General features: G+C 36.5%; 1 protein-coding gene across 3 annotated transcripts in view; it reads right to left on the bottom strand.

The window, feature by feature from the left end:
- RYR2 (ryanodine receptor 2) overlaps positions 1-19,439 on the bottom strand; it is a 731,966-nt gene that overhangs the window by 82,456 nt on the left and 630,071 nt on the right. For all 3 annotated transcript variants that reach the window (XM_078077755.1, XM_078077754.1, XM_078077753.1), the window contains 5 exons: positions 18,531-18,627; positions 16,223-16,326; positions 14,652-14,703; positions 4,994-5,047; positions 3,743-3,766 (listed from right to left, as the gene is read on the bottom strand). In XM_078077755.1, coding sequence (XP_077933881.1) covers positions 3,743-3,766; positions 4,994-5,047; positions 14,652-14,703; positions 16,223-16,326; positions 18,531-18,627 — 331 coding nt within the window. The remainder of the gene's footprint in view (positions 1-3,742; positions 3,767-4,993; positions 5,048-14,651; positions 14,704-16,222; positions 16,327-18,530; positions 18,628-19,439) is intronic.

Below are 19,439 nucleotides of genomic sequence, written 5' to 3'. Positions count from 1 at the left end.
TAAGTAACTCTTAAGTTTACCTGATAAAAGGAATCAATGTTTCAATGTTCTATATCCATAGCTGTATCTTTGATTTTTTTATATACATGAGTGTTGTCTTAGGTAAGATTCAGGGAGCCCCTCTTATTTAAATTGCTTTGTTCCCATGAACAGAACTAAATAAACCCATTCAAAGATCAAATTATATAGCTATTGGAGAGGGTACATCTTACGGCCAATTTATTCTTGCAGGATTGCCAAGGAATGGAATTCTATTCAAAATTAGACCACTGGAGGGGCCAGACAAAGGTGATTTTGTCATTGGGTAGAGCTATATAACATCAGACCTTAAGACATCGGGGCCTAGGGGCGCCTGGGTGGCTCAGTCGTTAAGCGTCTGCCTTCGGCTCAGGTCATGATCCCAGGGTCCTGGGATCGAGCCCTGCATCCGGCTGTCTGCTCGGTGGGAAGCCTGCTTCTCCCTCTCCCACTCCCCGCTTGTGTTCCCTCTCTCACTGTCTCTCTCTGTCAAATAAATAAATAAAAAAAATCTTAAAAAAAAAAAAGACATCGGGGCCTAAATTGATTCTTCCACACTTAGTGGTGCATATTTTGGAATACGAGCTGGGTATTGGTCTGAATACTTTAGCAGGTATGATGTCATTTTAGTTATGACTGAGGCCCATCTGGAAGAGAATATAAGTTAGTCTCTTAAGTCTTTTATTACAGAATGTCAACTCTGCCATAGGTGTATTTAGTATTTAAGACACAAGTTATTCTCTTTAATCAACAGTACAGAATAATAAGACCTCAGGGACTCAGCAGAGAATTCATCTGTGAATTAGAAATTGGGCATTTGCCAAAGGATGATGCAACTTGCCTAATATTTGAGAAAAATGGTCTAGAAGGCAAGTCAATGCTCCATCCCTCTGGCTTATTTAAGCTCCACGGTCATTAATTTCAGTCTTTATTAAGTAATAAATCTATATTATAGTACCTTAATAGTCCACAGAAATGCTTCCATTGAATTAGCATTTAATGCCACACACTCAGATTTTAGAGAATGGCATTAGGGAAGAAGCAACTGTATGGGGAACATTTGTGTGTATTTTGCAAAATCAAAGTTTAAAAATGGGGTTTGTTCTGGTACCAAATCTCTTTGTGAATCTAGGTGAGAAAAATCCATGTTGCTCAGACTTGCTTTGACTTGCAACATTATTAATTTGTTGTTGTCATTATTAGTATTTGCTTTGGCTTCTAAAAATTCACAGCTAAACAATGCACTCAACTGTACTAATGGACATTTTGAGTCACTGCTAAGATATTTCTTCCCTTTCAGTTATTCCTCACCTTTATAAGATTTAACAGTCCTTTTTGTAGTTTTAGTATTGAAGTAGTCCCAAATCTAAAAAGGTTATATATACTTAACTAAATAAGCAATAAAGTTTTTAAATAAACAGTTGTAGAGAATATTTACCTATATTATTTCGATGAAGCAGGGAATTAAAATTATCAAGTTAAATCTCTTTGCAAGTTTTAACAGAATCCTACCAGTAAAACATAGATGTGATAGAATAAGAAAAGAGCTGGCAAATATTTTAAGCATTTTAGTCCCCATTTCCCATGTTTCATGTTTCTTAAGCTTTGTTTCTTTCCTCACAGAAATTATAATGCCCCTTTTTAAAAATGCCTACTTCCTTCTTCATATTTTCATTGAATACTTACAGATAAAGAATTTAACTGGAAAGTACAGCAACTATTAATAATCAGTCAGTTATGGGAATAAAATTCAATTACCACACACTGTTATTCCCAAATTTATTTAACATAATTTAAGAGTTCTTGAAATTGCCAGATAACCTCTCAGATATATTATAACTTAGATGAAAATTCCACTATGAGACTATCTCTAAATGATATTAAACAACCAGAAACTTCAACTAAAAATTCTGGTATGTTACTAAATTTATAAAGAGAAAGTAATAATCCAGTTGTCTGGTCAAATTGTCAGTGGTTTTGTTGGTATCACAGAGTCAACCTCAGACAAGAGTATCTTCATAGGTGAGCGAGGACCTGCACATCTCTGTTTCTCAACTTGGTAAGAGTTTCTATTGCTTACTCACAGAGGACATATTTTGTGAGAAGTAGCATGCTATACAAATTAGGCATACACAGTAAGTTATAGTCCCAAATCACATGGAAATTCAGTAAAATATCTGGTTAAGAAGTACAAATTCCCCAATATTGCCTATGGTGTTATGCTTATAAGTAGCAATCATAAGAAACTTTAAAATCCTGTTTCATGGGGGACAGTTATGTGACTAATTGCCAGGCTTCACCACTGCGTGAATGTCTTGCCCATCATCCTAAATCCAGGGCAGGTAGCCTGTTCTCTCAGGTCAGGCTCCATATCCTCACCTGATTTCTTGTCTTCACTCTGGCCTGAATCCTATACGCTAAAAGCAGATTCTACTAACCATTCCTGGACTTCTTTTCTGAATTGGGAACTTCTCTAATGTCACCAAATTTGACCCTATTTACCAAACTGGATTTGCTTTTAGATTCCCCTGAAACTGCATTCCTCTTTCAGAGGAAGATGGTTTTCTTAACCAGCAATGCCTTCTGATTCTGACCTTCCTTATCTACCCTTATCCCACAGATATCCACACTCTTGGGGCATGAAGTTTGGTGCTAGGACATTAAATCTTTGGCTACTGTTAGGAGGTACCTTCATGTTTTCGACCCTCAATAATCCACAAGAATTCTATTTGAGATAATTAGTGATAAAAGCATAAATACTGAGTATCACACTCATTATTACCTACTATTTAAGCCCAGAATATATTATTGTTATGTCTGTTATAAGTCATTAACTATTATATCCATCCAACTAGAGCTATATCTGACAGCTGTATGAATTCAAATTTTTAAATCTATAGGGATCATAGTGTAATAATAATATATTCCTCCAAATAGAAGAGTGAGTTAAAATATTATCATTTGTTTCTTCTAAATAGATTCTTCGTGACATTCTAAATTCATTTTAACAGCAATTTTTTTTTTTCAACTAAAGCCATGATGGATATTTTTTTCCCCTGGGATGTTCTGATCAATTTTCCTATGAATTAAGTCTCATGAAAATAAAATATAAGCTTAATGGGGTTCCTATCAAAGAAAAAATTTTGTGATGCTAGATCAAAATGTTTTTTAGCAAATGTTCCAAGCACTTAGCTATTCAAAATATATTAAGAGATAGAAATAATCATCAAGTTCTTCCCTGTAATGAATGCTGAAATCAATATTAACATCGTGGAACATCCTCTCCAGTTACTAACTGGAGAGATTACTAGCACAATGGGAAAGTAGACTTCTTTCCAATCTCACCAGTGATGCCATTTATCATGTCTTTTTTCAAGTAACAAGACTTATATTAAATAAGCATCAAGAGGGGATGAGGCCAGAATGCGGTCCTGAAAGGTCCCGAGCTAAAAGTTAATCAGCTAAAGGGCTAGCCCCTTTTTACCTGAGCACAGCATGCAGCCAAGAGTTCACATGTAGGATAAAATTTCAATTATGAGTCATTTAAACTCCAAGAAGAATAAACCCGTGTCAAGGAAGGGGTACATGGGAGCTACAAACTTGTAAAAAGATCACCAAGACCTTTTATTACAAAAGAATCCAAGATGTTGGGTCTAACAAAGGTAAATGTCACAAGAAACCAAAACTCAGACCCAGACAAATACACACATATATATAGTTTTACCTTGCTGCGTTGGGATCCTGTGACCTTAAGGAAGGATGAGGACAAGAAGCAAAATAGCAATAAACAATTGCTCGGAAGACAACTGGTAGACCATAAATGGTGTGCACTTCAGAAAATACAGTATTATTTGCTGCTCAGAGCTCATTCTAATTTACCTCAGTTTCTTATCAATAAAGACAGATTTGAGAATAGGACACACATACATTAGAAAAGATTATAGTGTCACATAGGAAATTAATCTTATGGCGTTTTTTCTCAGCAACAGTCATGGGTTGTTCTCAGATTAGCTTTTGTACTTTCTACACACTGATTTCAATGCTGCAGAGATGCCATATCAAATTGCTCCTGGAAGGGGCCCTACTCTATGTCCACCCCTCAACCTGTACCTTTCAGTAGGACCACTGTCATAAGGACTGACTGCTGGTTACTAATATATTTCCAGACTTCTAGCTCAAAATCCAGATACATAATAGAAAAAAAATAATAATGTAATCTATTTCTTTCCACTTCATTTCTTTTTGAAAATTCTAAAAAAAAAAAAAGAAAAAAAGAAAAAAAAAGGAGAAAAGTGGTAGTTAGCAACAACTCTTTTCTTCATAGAAAGCAAAAGTAAAATCTAAACAAATGGGGTCAAATAATATTACTTTCCTTCTGGCTAATTAGCATTGAGCAGTATTTCTAATTTTCTGGATATTTAAGAGCTGAGAACATCTGAGAAAGTAACCGTAAAACAGAACACAGTCCTAGGAATATATGCACTCCTGCCTCATGCAAGCAAAGGGCATTGTGTGCCACCATCTACATATGTACAGGGAATGAGTGACCTATCTGAAGTCAAAAGAGGCCAGATCTTTAAGACTTCTTCATTTCAGAAGAAAATAGCCAACCAAGGGTTTAATTAAAAACTCGATGTCATGTTGCTCTTCAATAAATATTTTCCTCAAATGTCCATTGGAAATTTCAGATCACGACATTCACTGAGATGAGAACAGTTTGAAGCACTCTCTGAGAGTTCTCAGGGACACTCATTCTGAACATATGGGTTTTATTGGATTATTTCATTATTCTATGTTCCTTGGTCTTAACTTTAGCAAATGTTAGGACTCAGATTTGTCCATCCAGCTTCTGACATGCAGTTCCTTGACACAATAAGCTGCAATAAGCCATGAAGCAAGAAACATAAATGTCAGTTATAAGCTATGAAACAATGTTTCAAAATAGAAAAGACAAATCTAGAAAGATCCATCTTACTTCAAAACTCTTCACTTCTTCTTCACCATCATCATCTTCCTCATCATGACAACTCTGAGACATGGAAAACATTAAGAAAAGGTCAGCAGGGTTAGAATATGTTGAGGCAGAAAGTACAAAACAATGCAGCATGGAACACCAAATCATTTGTACTAAGTTGTCATCGACATTGTCGAAACAGGTATTAGATACAGTAAATGTAGATGGCATTATCAACGAATTCAGGACCTAAAAGAAAATTATGCTTTACATTTACAAAATCAAAATATTAAATTGCCAATTTTAGGCACAGCATGGAGATATAGACGAGATCCCTACCATAGTACATGTACCTCTTATTCATGCATTTATTACCTTGTTCAAACGAAACTGCAAGCCTTAAAGATAAGGATAATTGTTTTATTTTATGTTGTCATTAGAATGCATGAATATAGATATATGCAGTAACTGTGAATTAAAATTAACAGAAAGCATGTCCATTGTTTCAACTGAATCTTGTAATCTTTTACATTCATTTTTTACTGTAATTGGTCCAAAGGAGGAAAATGAAATTCTAGCTGCTACTAATATTATTATTTTATAGAAAAATAACTGACTAATCCATTATTTTGAGTTATTTTCCCAGAAATGATAAAGGAGTTATGCTAATCCATGCATATATTCTTATCTGATTGCCACAGCTAAAGTTTTTGCTTGCTAAATTTAAGGAAGAGTGGTATGATTAGGACCATAGCCTGAGGACACAGAATGCTGCCAATTATTAGCTGTTCAACTTACGGCAAGTTTCTTTACCTCCCTGGGTCTCCTTTTCCTCATATTTAAGGTAGAAATAAGACAAAGAGGAGCAGGGCTCCTGAGAGGATTATATGAATTAACATATGCAAATTGTTTGCATAATTAAGTGTCTGAAAAATAATAAGCATTTAATAAATCTCAATTGCTATTATTATTATGGTTGGGAATAGAAAGTATCATGTTGACCAAAGGAAGCTGGTCACTAACCAATACCCGTGGCAGGGAAAAAACCTATAGCTCTTCAAAGTTAGATTGTTCCAACCCTTCTCAAGATTTCTTCTGGTCCATAAGCACTCAGTGTATCAGTGAAGTGAATGGTGGCAAGTAATTAAATATAAGTGACAAATCAGAAAAACAGTTTCAATTCAGTAATTCCCAGTATTTTGAGTATGGAGATGAAGTGGGGATGGGAGTGAGGGCAGAAAACATGATCCTACCCACACGATGATCAATTCTAAATGTCTTTCAAGTTCTTTAGTTCACTCAACAAATACTATCACCCTTTCCAATTTAGAATAAGAAGACTGACAACATGGTTTGCTGAGGAGAAAATAAAGGATTCTGCTGTTTGGAAAAGATGTCCCTTAGCATGTTTCCCCACAGAAATAAAGATGTTAATTATTTATTCAAGAGTGCCGGAAATGTTCTGCTATGTGCTAATGTCACCTTGGCTCCCACACCATCAGCTAACCGGGAATTTAAGAAAAAGAACTCATGGGGGAGCCTGGGTGGCTCAGTCGTTAAGTGTCTGCCTTCAGCTCAAGTCATGATCCCAGGGCCCTGGGATCAAGCCCCGGATCGGGCTTCCTGCTAGGCAGGAAGCCTGCTTCTCCCTCTCCCACTCCCCCTGCTTGTGTTCCTGCTCTCGCTATCTCTGTCAAATAAATAAAATCTTTAAAAAAAGAAAAAGAACCCATGAAAATTTGAGCAAAACACATCTGATAGGCCAATCTGTGGTCCTCTGTAAATACTGTGCATCTAATGTTAAACACAGAGGAATTTTGGCTTATCTGCCCGCTAAGATTACCTATCTGATGTTTCCTTCCTCTGCATTAGGAATCAGAAGTAAAGCACAGGCATTTTATCAGGTAACAAGCATGTTTACTATTTAAGCAAATCAGAACACTAATCTGTCTCTTGAGAATGTGAAGTTTAGGGGCGCCTGGGTGGCTCAGTCAGTTAAGGGTCCGCCTTTCGCTCAGGTCATGATCCCAGGGTCTTGGGACTGAATCCCATGTCGGGCTCCCTGCTCTGGGAAGAGTCTGCTTCTCCCTCTCCCTCTGCCTGCCACTCCCCCTGCTTGTGCTCTTTCTGTCAAATAAAAAAATAAAATCTTAAAAAAAAAAATGTGCAGTTGAAGAAAAAAATGCAGTTTTAAATTTTCTCAAATTATCTCCTATATAAATTTCATTATCTTTAGAAATACAGAGAAGAAACAAGTTTTGAGATGAAGAATACATTCAGAAAAAATATTTTGGGTTACAATGATATGCTTTAATCTATAAAAATTCATATGATATGCTTGCTTTCGGAATTCCTTCAAAAATTTAGAGGTCTAGCTGACAAATATTTTTTACAAATATTTATTTTAATTTTTTTTAACAAAGATTTATTTTTAAATAAACTATTTTAAAAATCTTTCTATGAAAATTTAGTAGGATTTGCTTCTAATATAGAGGTTAAAATTTGTGATTTTTAGAACCTATTTAGCTTAAATCAATTTGGAGTGGATAGCTGACAAAACTCATCAAACCTATAAACTATTTTGAACTTCTACTGATTGGATACATTGAGGATACACTGGGACCACAAGAAAACTATAGCAGATCTGTAATTTTTTAATGTACTGGGAAGAAAAAGGATTTATAGGTATAGGAGATATGTTTTTCACTACCAAACTGCATCCATGTAGTATATATGGTAAGTAAAGAGGCAGTTCTATTAGATGGCTTTAGCTTTCTGCATCAAAATGACAAACTCCAGGCATAGAGGAGTTATACCATATGCCAGGAGGGAAAAAGTGAGTAAAATCCACACACAAAGGGGCAGAAGCATGGAGTAAGAGAATTTAGAAGAAAAAAAAAAGAGAGAGAGAGAAAACTAAAATAGAGGATACTTCAGACCATTCAGGGGTCTAGATCAAAATTCAAAATTGGTGATGAGAACCCATAAGCAGTCAATAGGGCACTTCACTTTGCCCACATAACCTGGGCATTTCTTTCTGCAGAGCAAGTACATTTCACACATTTTTAAGTTGCCTTTCTAACTGTGGCACTCCTCAGAAGATGGAGGAAGCAAAACCAGAAACTTTTAGTATGGATTTAAATCTAACAGCTGATGGGTGAGACCGAAGTGGGAGTAATCTCCTAAGAAAGTGACCCTAGTGTTTGATAATTTTAATAAAACCAACAATGGATAGAACCCTGGGCATAACTTAATGTGGATCCTAAATATTTCAATAACTTAGTAAGAGAAGGAGGAGGAAAAGATTTTCTCAGCCAGAAAGTCAAAATAGTGGAAATACTGTTGAGTGTTTAACTTATGATGGCATCATTCTAGAGACTTCCACATGGTTATCTTGTTCATGTTGGTAGAAACATCCCAGTTGCGTGAAATGGCTTCAGATTCTTGAGGAGAGGTAACAGGTAATACTGAGGCATTCTGGGAACCGAGTGTGAGGGGCCATGATGATGACAAAAGCAGTGGCAACAGCAACACAAGCCAATGTGGATAAATTTGTAAAGTGGTGGTGTACACGACAGGAAAAAAAAGGGTATTAATCTCAGGTTTAAAATAAAGTATGGCTTGAAAAACACAAAGATTTAAGATGATTTTTTCAAGATATAGCCAAAGCAAGGAGAAGGAGGAATAGTAAGTATAGGGTTTAGAGCAGATGCTATAATAATAATAATAATAATAATAATAATAATAGAGAAGTGCAGAGCTACTCATCAGCTGTTTGATTCAGATTTTACCACCAGAGAGAGTGATTTTTATTTATTTTTTATTTGTTTGTTTATTTTTTAGAGAGACTGTGTGAGCACGGGGAGGGGCAGAGGTAGAAGGAGAGAGAGAATCCCACACTGAGCATGGAGCCCAATGCTGGGCCAGACCGCAAAATCCTGAGACTATGACCTAAGCCAAAACCAAGATCCAAAGCTCAAATGACTAAGTCACCCACACACCCCAAGAAGTGATTTTTAAATATAGAAATCAGCCAAGAGAAATGAAAATTATGACCCCAATGAAAGACCATCTTATACCCGTTTGGTTAACAGAAATTGAGAAACCATATAATATCAAATACTGGAAAGATGTGGCTCATCAGACTCTCTCTTAAACATTGTTGGTAAGAAGGTAATTTGATGCAATAAACCTGGAAAAATCATTTGCCATTTTCTTCTGAAGTTGAACATTCTTACACCTTACCACAGCTCTTGCCTCTCATACAATAGTAGAAATGAATAAGAATAGGAAGTTTGACCCAGTTACCCCATCTCCCCACCTTCCTCTCCTCCAGGAACTCTCAGTTTGTTTCCTATGATTAAGAGTCTCTTACGCTTTGCCTCCCTCTCTGATTTCGTCTTGTTTTATTTTTTTCCTCTCTTCCCCTATGATCCTCTGTTTTGGAGGGAATGTGATGTAATGAGCACTGGGTATTATATAAAACTGATGCACCACTGACCTCTACCTCTGAAACTATATACATTATATGTTAATTAAAAAATAAATATAAAAAAAAAAACCCTCATGATGTCTTCCTTCCTTTCTCTGTCTCATTTCTCCAGTGACTTACTAGTATTTCCTGAGATCACTTCCTGTATGCTCTATATGCTAATGTTAATATGTTATATGCTAAAGTTTGCACCCTCCTTCCCAAAAATTTGAAACCTAATCCCCTATGTGATGGTATTTGGAGGTGTGGTCTCTGGGAGGTAATTACATCATGAGGGAGGAACCCCATGAGTGGGATTACTGCCCTTATAAAAGAGACCCCAGAGAGCTCCCTTGCCCCTCTGCTATGTGAGGACGCAAGATTTACACTTCCCAGCCTGGGACAAATAAATGTCTATTGTTTATTTAAAAAAAAAAAAAAAAGAAGAATAGGAATTTTGAACCCTTTCCACGTTAGCAAAACCACAGATTCAACACAAAAGGCTATCAACAGAAAAGTAAGTAAATAAACTTTGGTGTAGTTGCACAATGGAATATAATGTGATAGTCAAATCCAATGAACTCTACTAATACAAACAAGTGTCAATGAACCTTAGAAAACAGTATTGAGTACAACAAGTACCAAGAGATTATATATAGCATACTGCCCTTTTAAAAGTTAAAAACAACTAAAATTAAAAAAAATATATAACTATATGTATAATTATAATATATTCCCATTTGTATTTACGTGATATATATGTATATATAATTAATAATTAATTATAATACATTCCCATATGTATTTACATGTATATATGTATGATAAGTGAAAACGATATACAAGGAAAGCAAGGGTATCTGGAACATGGGATTAGGATGATGGTTTCCTTCTATGGGGAGGTGGGGTATCGGTTAATGGGGGGAGACCATACAATTATATGTAAGTTATTATGAAGGTTTAACTTTTCTCGTATGCTGTGCATTTATGGGTAGTTGCTACATTATTAGAAGTGACTAAGTCACTAACTTAGTAAAAGTGGGCCTCTATAATGGACCAATGATGAGAGTCTCACATGGAATCCAGAGCTATGATTTAAACCCAATTCTGTGCTCCTGGGGTTAAAACAGCAAGACTGAAAATAAAAACCCAATTGAGATGTGAGTGGTGCATTCAAAAAGATCCTGCATGGTGAAAGACACTAAGGCATACGTCTCTGAAAGTGAGTTCAAGTTCTAAGACTCAAGGCAAAAATAATCATTATGTAACTATAAAATGACTGTTGATAAACTCTGAGGAACCAGGAAGGCCAAGAGAAAGTCTCAGAACTTGGGATGCTGATTCCCCCCCCGCTTTTTTTTTTAAACAAGAGAGTCTTCTTAGTGCTTCTTCAAATCATTAAAACAAAAAACAAAAAACATATATTTATCTTCTCCTGATAAACATTATTACTGTATTTCTTAATCTTAATCTTGCAGTGGGGAAATAAAATATGAATAGCAAGTAAGAATTGTAATTAAGAAAACATGAGATCATTTCAAGGTCTTTATTTGGCCCACTTTAGAAATTCTCTGTGTTTTCATACTTAATTTAGGGACTTTGTGGTCATTGGATTCTTCCCCCCAAAATAGCCACCCAAAGAGCTAATTCTTTAACTTTCAGTTTTTGGTGTATACCTGTGAATGAATCTAAAAATACTTTTATTAATTAACTACATAATTAAAAATTAACAGCAAAGCCTAAAAAAAATACTATTTTCTGCAAAAAATAGATAAATTCATAGTACTTAAAAAAATAGTTCTCTCTTCAAACTATTCTACACAGGCACATGCACGATTTTCAGTGAACTGTCAGTAAAGTGGATCTACATTTGTATTTCATAATGCTGACTAAAACTAATACTCATCTGTTTATTCTTTTATTATTATTTTTTTTTTCATCATGATAAGTATGCTCTTTAATCCCCTTTGCCTATTTCACCCATTCCCCACCCCCTCCCCTCTGGGAACCATCGGTTTGCTCTCTATAGTTAAGAGTCTGTTTCTAGCTTTATACCCTCTAGCTCTCTATCCGTGTTGTTGCAAATGGCAAGATTTCATTCTGTTTTATGGCTGAATAATATTTCATGTATATGTATACCACATCTTCTTCATCCATTCATCAATCGATGGACATGGGCTGTTTCCAGTTTGACAATTGTAAATAATGCTGCTCTAAACATAAGGGTACATGTATCCCTTTGAATTAGTATTTTTGTATTTTTGGGGTAAATATCCTGTAGTGCAATTACTGGATTGTAGGGTAGTTCTCTTTTTAATTTTTTGAGGAACCTCCAAACTGTTTTCCATAGTGACTGCACCAGCTTCTGGGATACTGATTTTCAAAATGAAGAAAGGCAACCTCCAGAGACTCTTTGGTAAGAAGTTAGATATCAATCATCAAAACTAGCAACTGAGATAAACACAGGGAAAGCACAATTATCAAGTTCGTGGCTAGCATAAACTTAAGGAGCTATTTAACACTGAATGATAGAGCTGAACCTTAAAAACATTTTGGCCTTGCTCTATGGTCTGACTCTAATTAGAGAAACGATGACATATATTAAAAATTATTAAAACTGGGGCCTGGGTGGTTTGGTCGGTTAAGTGTCCGACTCTTGATCTCGACTTGGGTCTTAATCTCAGGATCATGAGTTCAAGCCCCACACTGGGCTCCATGGTGGGAGAGAAGTCTAGTTAAAAAAAAAATTAAAAACAAAAACAAAAAGAATTACTAAAATTAAAAATACATGGATTGTCAATATAGGTAGGAGATGAAACTCCACAGAAATTCATAAATGCCTTGGAATTTTGGTGGGCAGGCAAGCTCAAAAGGAGGCAAAAAATTTCAAATTAATGAGTTCCTACAATTTATTGTAAATGTATGGGATCCTAAGCAGTGCAGAGAGGATATGGTCCCAATAGGCACTACACAGGTGAACTCACAACTAGTATACTGTGTTCAATTAATTTCTGGGTGGCACATATTAAAAAACTAGAGTATGTGTGCGGTAGAATGAACTGAGTGATGGAAGACTGATACCTCTAACGATAAGAGGAGTAAGGTGATTTAATTATCAAGGGGGAAAATCTTGAGAGAAAGGGAGCAACACCAAATACTTGACCATGTATCAAAAGAGATGAGCTGCTTTAGGACATAAGGAGAACCAGGGGGAGGCAAATTCTGCTTCAGCCACAAGGAAGAACTTTAACAATCAGGAATATCTTATCCTCAAACCATGAGGTTCCACCTTTGTAGCCCATCTGCTTGGTGGTTCTTCAAATGCAGAGGACAACAGTCTATGGACTCCTTTACAACCTCCTTATTTGTCAGCTCCCTTCTTCTTCATGCCCTTATTTATCCTAGTTAGGAGTCCATGATCAAGGAGGAAATATCCTTCCCTCTTTTATCTTTCAGCTCAGTGTTTTTTAAACTATGGGTTTCAGCCCATTCATTAGATGCAGAATCTATTTAATGAGTCAGGATCTAAAATAATTTTTTTTATTTAAATATAATAGAAAATATCAGAATCTACTGCTCATTGGAAGGGTATAATTTCATGAAAATTTTCTTTCAATATATCTATTTTTATGTTTCCATAAATATACTGGGTAAATGTGTTTCTTATTGGGGGTTATAGCTTAAAATAAAGTTGGAAAGACACAGCTTTTCCTCATGCTCTGGAACCTGTCCTCTTCCCCTGCTCCCATTCACTCAAGACCTCACACCACAAATTACTCCCTTGCCCTCTCTACTGGTTCCTTCCCACCAGGAGAGAAGCATGTTCAAATCTCTCACATAAAAGTAAACAAATGTCAAGCAAACAAAAATAATCCCCCTTCAACGTCACAATTCCATCTAGATATTGGTCCCTTTATATTGTTTCTCCCCTCTCTCAATCTTCTAGTAAAGAAATGTCCAGGCCACATCTCACATGTGAATCTCTACTTTCTTCCCTACAATATGGCACCCACGCCGCCAATGGCTTCTCTCCATAATCTCCTGAAACTGTTCTTACCATGGTCACATGATGCACATGTACTAAATCCCAGAGATGTCTCAATCCTCACCTTGTTCATCCATACCCCCAGCAGCATATGGTTCTGTTCAGTACCCACTTAGGCCCACAGCTCCTACATATGCTCACACTTAAGATTCTCTCCCCACCCCCTTTTTTTATGGGTTCCTTTTCTTCTAATCATCTTTTATATATCCATGTCCTTAAAGGCGTGGTCATGGGCCTTTCACTCTCATGATGCCTTCTCTGCCTGGGGCAAGACCATCCACTCGTATGGCCTCGATTCCCTTCAAATGTGCATACAACCCAAATCTGTATTTATTAGCTGTCCCTGAGATGCTGAATGTCAGACAGGAATGCCTCATCACGTATCTGACCTCTCCACTGGGCTGTCTTACAGGCATTTTTAACTCACATGTCCAAAATACAATTTGCCATCTCTCCCCTTCACTCCAGGCCTACAATTCTTCTAGCCCTCCGCATCTCAGTATCTGGTACCACTGCAGACCCAGTCGCCCACATCAGAGGCCTCAGAGACACCCTGACTCCTCTTTTAAACTCATCCCCTCATCCACCCTCCTCTTGTGAGATATAAATGAAATAGACACTCAGTAAATATGAGCTGTTCCTATTTTTGCATGGTCCACTTGTCATTAGGCAGTCAAGGACTTCCATAAACCTTAGCCTAAGCAACCCTCACTACTCTCCTATGCAACCTCTTCCCTATACCCCTAATAGCGCCTCTACCATTAAACTTAGCAGAGCTTTCTGCAATCACCTGCTTACATTTTGTCTTCTCCATCAGACTATAAACTCCAGGAAGGGTATGTGCATTTCCTTCTTATTCACCATGTTACCTCCAATACCTTGATGCCCCGTGACTATTTGTTAAATGAATGAATGAATGTTTGGAAACTTAATGGTTCCCCATAAAAAAAATGTTAAGAGAACAAACAATGATTATCTGTAAAGGAAGTCAGAACAGAGACTCATGCAACAAGTGGAAAATTGAGATTAATACCCTTTAGGTTTCTAAGATTTAACAGTATTTTATTTGGACCCAGAAATACATAGATTCTTTATCCTTTGTCAGATGAAAATGATTTTCCTTTATTAAAATTAAACATTAAAATCAAGATATATTTACTTACCTTTGCCATAATATCTGCATAAGCCATATATAAAAAATCTTCCTCCAGTTTGCTATGAAAAACAAGAAGAAAACGTGAGTTTTTAAGTAGGAGGCTAGTCATATGTAAAACTGCCATCACTGTATAAAATAACCTTTATTTTTCAACCAGTATGCCCTTTTAAAATGAAGTAAACACAAAACTTAGGCAAAGTCATCATTCAAAAATATGGTAGAATCAGACAGCAAAGATCTCAGACCTAAACAGCTGACCCATCTTACCTTCCAGAAGAGGCCTTCAAGTCTCACAAAATAAATGGTCTACTGATTTACATACAAATGTAACAGCTTTAATTTTCTTGAAACTACACAAGCTGAAACAAGCAAGTTTAAACGAGGTAGGGGCTTTTGACAGCAGAAGTGATATTTGACATTTGATGGGAAGATTCCCCAAATTATTATGCTACTACACTGTTCAAAAATACAACATAGTGATTCTTAAAAATTAAGAAATATGTTTAATATCTTCTTCTTAAGACGTATGGAAACCATTAATTCATGAAGAAAGGTTTCCATCAAAAAGTACCTAATATTTGCAAAGTTATTTTAGCAGTTTTAAGGTTCAGCCATCAGAAAAATTCACTTATGAAAATACCTCATTACCTGACAATGCCAGACAGAGGGTTGCTCTATGCTTAGGGATGAGATGATTTTGTTAGTTAGGAAATAATAGAGAGAGAGACATCGTGAGAGAAGGATGGATCACATTGGCTAAGAGGGAGAAATGTGCATTATTACAGCATGCATAGAGGTCAAATGAACTCGTCTAGACTCTCAAAAGACTCATGTGGATAGGACTGATCATTAAATTATCTTCCAGCTTTTGCAGGAATGAGAGTAGGCTCCCTTTTGCATGGCAGGGAGGCAGACAAATGTTTTATAACCTCTGAAAGATTTCATCCACAGAATCTCTGCAGTGCACCCTATTATGAGCAAATGCTGAGCCCATTTTGATTACTGGGCATCTGAGGACATAGAGGTTTAACTACACAGAGGTTCGGCCTTTGTGGCTTTGGTGAATTCATACAAATAAGACTGTAGAAGCCACAGAAAATGGAGAATGCCCTTAAAACAGACCTCAAAGAAACGTCCTGTTGAGTTGATGGCTCACCCGCCTCCTAAAGGTTTCCTAAGACCCACTGCACAATGGAGACACAATCTACCCAGGAAATTTGGGTCACCCTTGGCCTCCACACATTTTTTCGTACTGGAATTTGCTTTGGGCTCTTTTGTTTTATTTATAAAGGCCATTTGTGGTAAAGAAAAAATAATTTCATAAGATTCGGGATCAACTGCATCAGCTAATGACAAAATTGTTACAAAAAATTGGAGCTCACAGACAGACATTAAAGCCTGAACTTGAATGAATGTCGGTCCACAGGTGTATGGCAGACTGGTCCTATCTCGGAACAATTCTCTCTCCTAACAAGAACAAGATGAAATTGCAACATGAATGTGTGAAACACAAGATACTCAGACATGGGGTTTCTTTATCTGTTCTTCCTGTGCTCACACGAACCCTCCCAACCATACCATTTCTCTGTTAAAGCTGTTCTACTAAACAGAAGGATGAGCTGATGGAGGGGATCAACTCTCTTCGTGCCTTCCTCTTCTTCTGGAGGGTTGGCTCCAGGTTTCTACAAAAAAGCCAAATTGATAAAATTTCACATTAAATGAAATGCACACACAAAGCCAGGAGTAATATGAGGGTCAGGAACAATGACTAAAAGGAAAGCCATCTTCTTCCTGCTCTGGTGTGCATGTGCATGTGTGTGTTTTACATGCAATGTGCATGCAAGTGTGTGTGCTTTTAGGCACTGTGCATGCACATGTGTATTTTATATACATTGTGCATGCATGTGTGTGTGTTACATTAATCAATGCAAAACTATGCAGCTTAAAAAAAAAGATATTTAATAATTGGACCAAAAGACACTGTGAGCAAGGATGACTCACATCATTTAAAAATTCTGAATGCTATTCTTAGAAGCAGATTCACAACTGGGAGTGTACTTGGTACAGAGATTTCAGCTTTAGGGAGGGCTCAATTTGCAAAGAATTACAACAAAATCCTCAGTCACTCCAAGTATAAACATTTAGTTCACAGAGCAGTGAAAACTGATTATTATCAAACAAAACATTTTCCTTGCCTACACAAACAATGTCAGGTAAAGAATGCTAAATGACTTAATGCTTGAACCACTTACATGTTTTTTTTTTTTTTCAGTTACTTTAAACTTAAAAAGAATACTTTTGTACTATTAGAACTTCTAACACGAGGAAAATTATTAAGCATTTTTACTCAATGTAGAATTAGTTAATCTTGACTGTTTGTTGAATGGTTTAATGACTTTTATATCTCTATTGCCTTACACATTCAAACTGATTTTTTTCTTGATTTCTTTTTTCATTTTTATTTTTTTATTATGTTCAGTTAGCCAGCATATAGTATATCATAAGTTTTTGTTGTAGTGTTCAACAATTCATTAGTCATGTATAACACCCAGTGCTCATCACAACATGTGCCCTCCTTAATAGCCATCACCCGGCCACCCCATTCCCCAACCCCCTTCTGCTCTGTAACCCTCAGTTTGAGTGAATGAGTAAAACTATACGATAATTGTCTTTCTCTGCTTGACTCTGCTTGACTTATTTCACTTAGCATAATCCCTTCCAGTTCCATCCATGTCGATGCAAATGGTGGGTATTCACCCTTTCTGATGGCTGAGTAATATTCCATTGTATATATGGACCACATCTTCTTTATCCATTTGTCTGTTGAAGGGCATCTCGGTTCCTTCCACAGTTTGGCTATTGTGGACATTGCTGCTATGAACATTGGGGTTCATGTGCCCCTTCTATTTACTACATCTGTATCTTTGGGGTAAATACCTAGTAGTGCAATCGCTGGGTTGTAGGGTAGCTCTATTTTTAACACAGACTGATTTTTTCTCTACATAAAAGATCTTCTTTTCCTGGATTTATGGCTTAATATTGTAGATACTGGGTAAATTTCTATAAGCTATCTAATATTCTATGGGTTGTTTTGGTTCTAAAGACAAACTGAATTCACTTAAAATATATGGGGAAAATCAAGGTCAAGCATTCATGAATTATATCAGTTTATCCAATATTCCCTGATAACTTGTGAGTTGAAAAATAACTTTTAGACAGGAGGTCATTAACTTGGGAATCATGAAGCCTCCAACTAGTCTGCAAAATTCTACTAGACAATATGCTTATAAATTTTCCTGAGAAGATGGCTTTAATCAGATATTTTAACAGATCCACAACTTAGAAAAGAATAAGACAATGGCTGTCCAGAGTGCTCTGCTCTCAGTACAAGAGCGTCCTCACCAGCACAGCATGGTGGAACCAAAAATCTACTTGCCATCTACATTTACCATGACTTCCTGTCCTTCTTGTATCCAGTCTATCATTCTCTGCCCTGTGTGTTTTTAAAAACCAGCTACTTTTCATTGGCTTTGTTAACCTTCACTTATGTTTGGTGAATAACTTCATTATGGTTCAGCTTTTATAGCTCTATACTGGTTCTGAGGTGGTTAAAGGGGCTTTGAGGAAGAATTTAAGAGAATAATGGAATCAACATTTGGTTAATAATAAACTATCATTCAGCTTCACTTCTGAATTGCATGGTGTTGAAGAGAGCTCTCTGAAATAAGGATAAAATTTTCCCTAAACACTGAATGCAATGACAATCAAGAATAAGTTTCCCAGGATGAATACGCTACAATGATATTTTCTCTTCAATATGATAAGTGCTCACACCAATGTTATTCCACCAAACCCTCTTTCATCTTATAACCCCATTAAAACATACTGCTAAATCTTCTATCAGTTTATCTTCAAAGTAGTGTTCTTCTGTTTCAATCCAAGACTTTTCATATCCCTGAAGAAAGAGATTGACAGCCCGGTGCCTAAAAGATAAGCACAATTTCAAACAAAGAATTTTTTAAATACACTGGAAAAGTATTCATTAGTGCTTTATCACTGGACTTTCCATGCACTAAGAAAGATAAAACAACAAACTTCCTACTCATGATTGCAGAGGCAATACATCGTAGTGAAGAAGGCAAGGCTTCTCAGATCACAGGCTGACTTACATTCAAATTCTGGCTCGGGCATTTCTAAGCTTCACAACACACCGGCCAAGTTATTCACTTTACCAACTTTCACTTTTTCCATTGATAAAACTAGGAGAACCCCATCTGCACTTCAGTTTTGCAAGATGTAAAAGGAGATAAACAATGTAAAGCACAGTGGGTAGACAGATGGTCATTAAGTGGTAGCTATTATGACAATAAGGTGGCTCTGGATAAACCATGTACTAAGCGTTCATAAAGGAATTATTCAGTGTTTGAGTTAACATTTGGTACAGACCCTGAAGATTACAAAACAAAATGTATTACGTGAACTTAATAGGAGTATGTATCCAAAGACTAAATCCTAGGATACTGAAGTTTAAATGGTTGCCTATGAAATAAAAGAGCACCAAAGACTAAAAGAATCAATAAACTCATCATGAAGTTGATGAGAGGTACAGATAAGACGCCACCATAAGAAAGGATAAAAGAAAGTCATGACCATAAGGAAACATCCTAAGAGAATATCAGAAGTGTTAAAAGGAGACGTGCCATCACAGGATGGAAAGCTGAGCCTAGCGGTACTAAGGGCAGGCTATGCAGTTATGAGGCATACGCTCAGATAGGTTTACGAAGAGTCTGGAAAA

This window comes from Halichoerus grypus, chromosome 7 (assembly GCF_964656455.1).
Source record: "Halichoerus grypus chromosome 7, mHalGry1.hap1.1, whole genome shotgun sequence".
Classification (NCBI taxonomy): Eukaryota; Metazoa; Chordata; class Mammalia; order Carnivora; family Phocidae; genus Halichoerus; species Halichoerus grypus.
This window is presented reverse-complemented; position numbering and strand designations above follow the sequence as displayed.